This window comes from Nansenia antarctica (assembly GCF_963989245.1).
Source record: "Nansenia antarctica genome assembly, chromosome: 2".
In the NCBI taxonomy this organism is placed as follows: Eukaryota; Metazoa; Chordata; class Actinopteri; order Argentiniformes; family Microstomatidae; genus Nansenia; species Nansenia antarctica.
Window position 1 is genome coordinate 23,373,870 of NC_137675.1, and position 2,500 is coordinate 23,376,369.

At 45.6% G+C, this 2,500-nt stretch overlaps 1 protein-coding gene across 1 annotated transcript; it reads right to left on the bottom strand.

Annotated features, from left to right (window-relative positions):
- Positions 1 to 327: 327 nt before the first annotated feature.
- klf1 (Kruppel like factor 1 (erythroid)) lies at positions 328 to 2,336 on the bottom strand (the record flags this gene model as incomplete). Its single annotated transcript, XM_080522853.1, has 3 exons — positions 328 to 503; positions 937 to 1,825; positions 2,262 to 2,336. The coding sequence occupies 3 exons, from the start codon at positions 2,334 to 2,336 to the stop codon at positions 328 to 330; spliced, it is 1,140 nt and encodes a 379-aa protein (XP_080378979.1).
- Between the last annotated feature and the right edge of the window lie 164 nt (positions 2,337 to 2,500).

Here is a 2,500-nt window from a genome sequence, read left to right on the forward strand (position 1 = left end):
TGCTAGTTGCCCTTAATGTGTGTACAGTGCATATGCCTCAGTCTCTGTGTGGTCACAACACCTTCTCCATGACAACTCTTCTTTATACATAGTGACAGTGTGTGTGTGTGTGTGTGTGTGTGTGTGTGTGTGTGTGTATTTGTGCGAGTGCGTGTCTGCGTACATGTTTACATTTACATTTTAGACATTTAGCAGACGTCTTTATCCAAAGCGACTTACAACACGTACATTTGTCTAAGTAACATGTCTGCATGCGTGTGTGTGTGTGTGTGTGTGTGTGTGTGTGTGTGTGTGTGTGAATGTGTATAACCTCAGAGGACCTGCATCTCAAGCGTGTCTCTTCATGTGCAGGGCCAGGTGGTCGGAGCGTGAGAAAGCTCTCTTACACAGCAGACACTCGTAGGGCTTCTGGCCCGTGTGTTTACGATAGTGACGCGTCAGCTCGTCTGAACGGGCAAACTTCCAGCCACAGCCTTCCCAGGTACAGTGGTAAGGCTTCTCTCCTGAGAGACAGAGAACACAACGGAACACATTCAAAAATATTACATCACATTTACATTACATTTAGCAGACGCTTTTATCCAAAGCAATTTACAATTCGAGATCATAGGGACCTGTCTCCCTGGAATAATTTAGGGATTGTTCCCAGGTGGAATTTAAACTCACGACCATCTGATCACCAGTCCAACTCACTATCCACTACTAGGCCACCACTATCCCTAAGATAAGAAGTTGGCATGATATGACGTATATATTATAGATGCCCACTAGCAAGTGATTAGCCAAGTATGCACATTGAATTTGATCATATTCGTTGACTGTATGTTGTCCCCTTTTAAATACACAAGACATACGTATATTATCCTGAATCCACAAGTTGTCACCTGAGTTAAGTTATGCCTGTTATCCTCATGTGAACATTCCCTACGTTCTTACCAGTGTGAGTGCGGAGGTGTGCTTTGAGGTGGGAGCTCTTGGTGTAGGTCTTACTACAGCCGGGGTATTCACACCCATGAATGGCCGCCCTCCTCTTCACCGGCGCCTTACGGTTGCGCTTCCCCTCCGGGCCAGTGAGGGGCGCCGGCAACGATCCAGCCAGGTAAGGCTGTGAGTGGAGGAAGTGGCCAGAGGCTTCGTTATGGCGGTAGTCGCTCTGGTTGCGGTATAGACCACTGTGGTGGGGGGCGTAGTTTGGGATGAAGCCGTATTGCCTGGGGTCTGCGCTAACACCAACACCAGGGGCTTGGAGAAACCTGGGTTCTGGGTAAGTCGCCATAGAGGTGTGTTGGGGATAATAGTGTCCAAAGTCCCATGATGTGACCTTACTGAGGCCCACATTGGCTCTGCTGTTGTGTCTCTCCAAGGTGCTTCCGGAGGGGAAACTAAATTGATCCCCATTGAGCTGAGCGGGGAATGACCTTCCTGGTTGGTCATCATTGTAGCCCCGGTTGTAGAGTTCTGGTAGGGATGATCCAACAGTTTCCACAGGGGAGAGCAACTCAACCATGCTACTGCTACTGCCCATTTGAAGCCTGTCTGGTCCTGCCGGGTCCTTGAACACCCCTTCTTCATGGTACTGTCCGCTTTGATCGTCCAGTTGTGGAAGCCGTTGTGTCGTTGTGTAGTCCAGAGAGAGGTTGAGTTCAGGCGATGTGATGCCCCAGTCAGACAGAAGTAACTCCATGTCCCATGAGGCTTCACTTTCATCATCCAGGGGTTCTTCTTTTATTGGTTGAGGTATCGGCTGTTGGTCAGCGTTGTTGCCAGGTAACGGCCTCATGCTTAGAGAGTCCAGAGTGAGAGCGCCATCCTCAAACTTCCAGACCTGGGTGGTGTAGGGAATCATAATCCGAAAAAAACAAATTGCAAATATTAAATAAAATATATCAATGAACACGAACTTCAAGTTAAATGTGAAAATGTTAGAGGCCTATCTAACTACCCGGGTCAGACAAATTAATTTATTGTAGCAAGATCCCTATTTTGAACAGATCCATTAACAAAACAAACAAACAAAAACACTTTTAATCAAAGATATGAAGCTGAAATAATGCAAATGTGCTTTTGACACCCCCTCACTGCAAGTCAATATTCAGGTGAATAGACATTTATAGCCAACATAATTTCACATTGTGTGTGTGTGTTCCTCTGCTATAGACCCAAAAAACTATCTATGCGGTAATGCAATAGAGGCAAGTGAAAAAAGAAAATAACTCTTGCTGTCAGTGCTGATAGATGATACAAAACGAATGAGTACATACCTTCATATTGTCATTTGAGTGAACAAATTTTGTGAATGAGCTGAACGAAGGAAGCACAGCCTGTGTCACAGCCATCCAATCGTATAGACGCCAAGTTGAGTGACTGTTATGGTGATGACAATTGTGAGTTTTTTTTGTTTTTTGTTTTAAATGACCATCTCACAATGGTTTAGGTTTCATACAGTCATTCATCACAATTACAGTGCACTTGCCGCCTATCCCCCAGATTTGACAGGTAC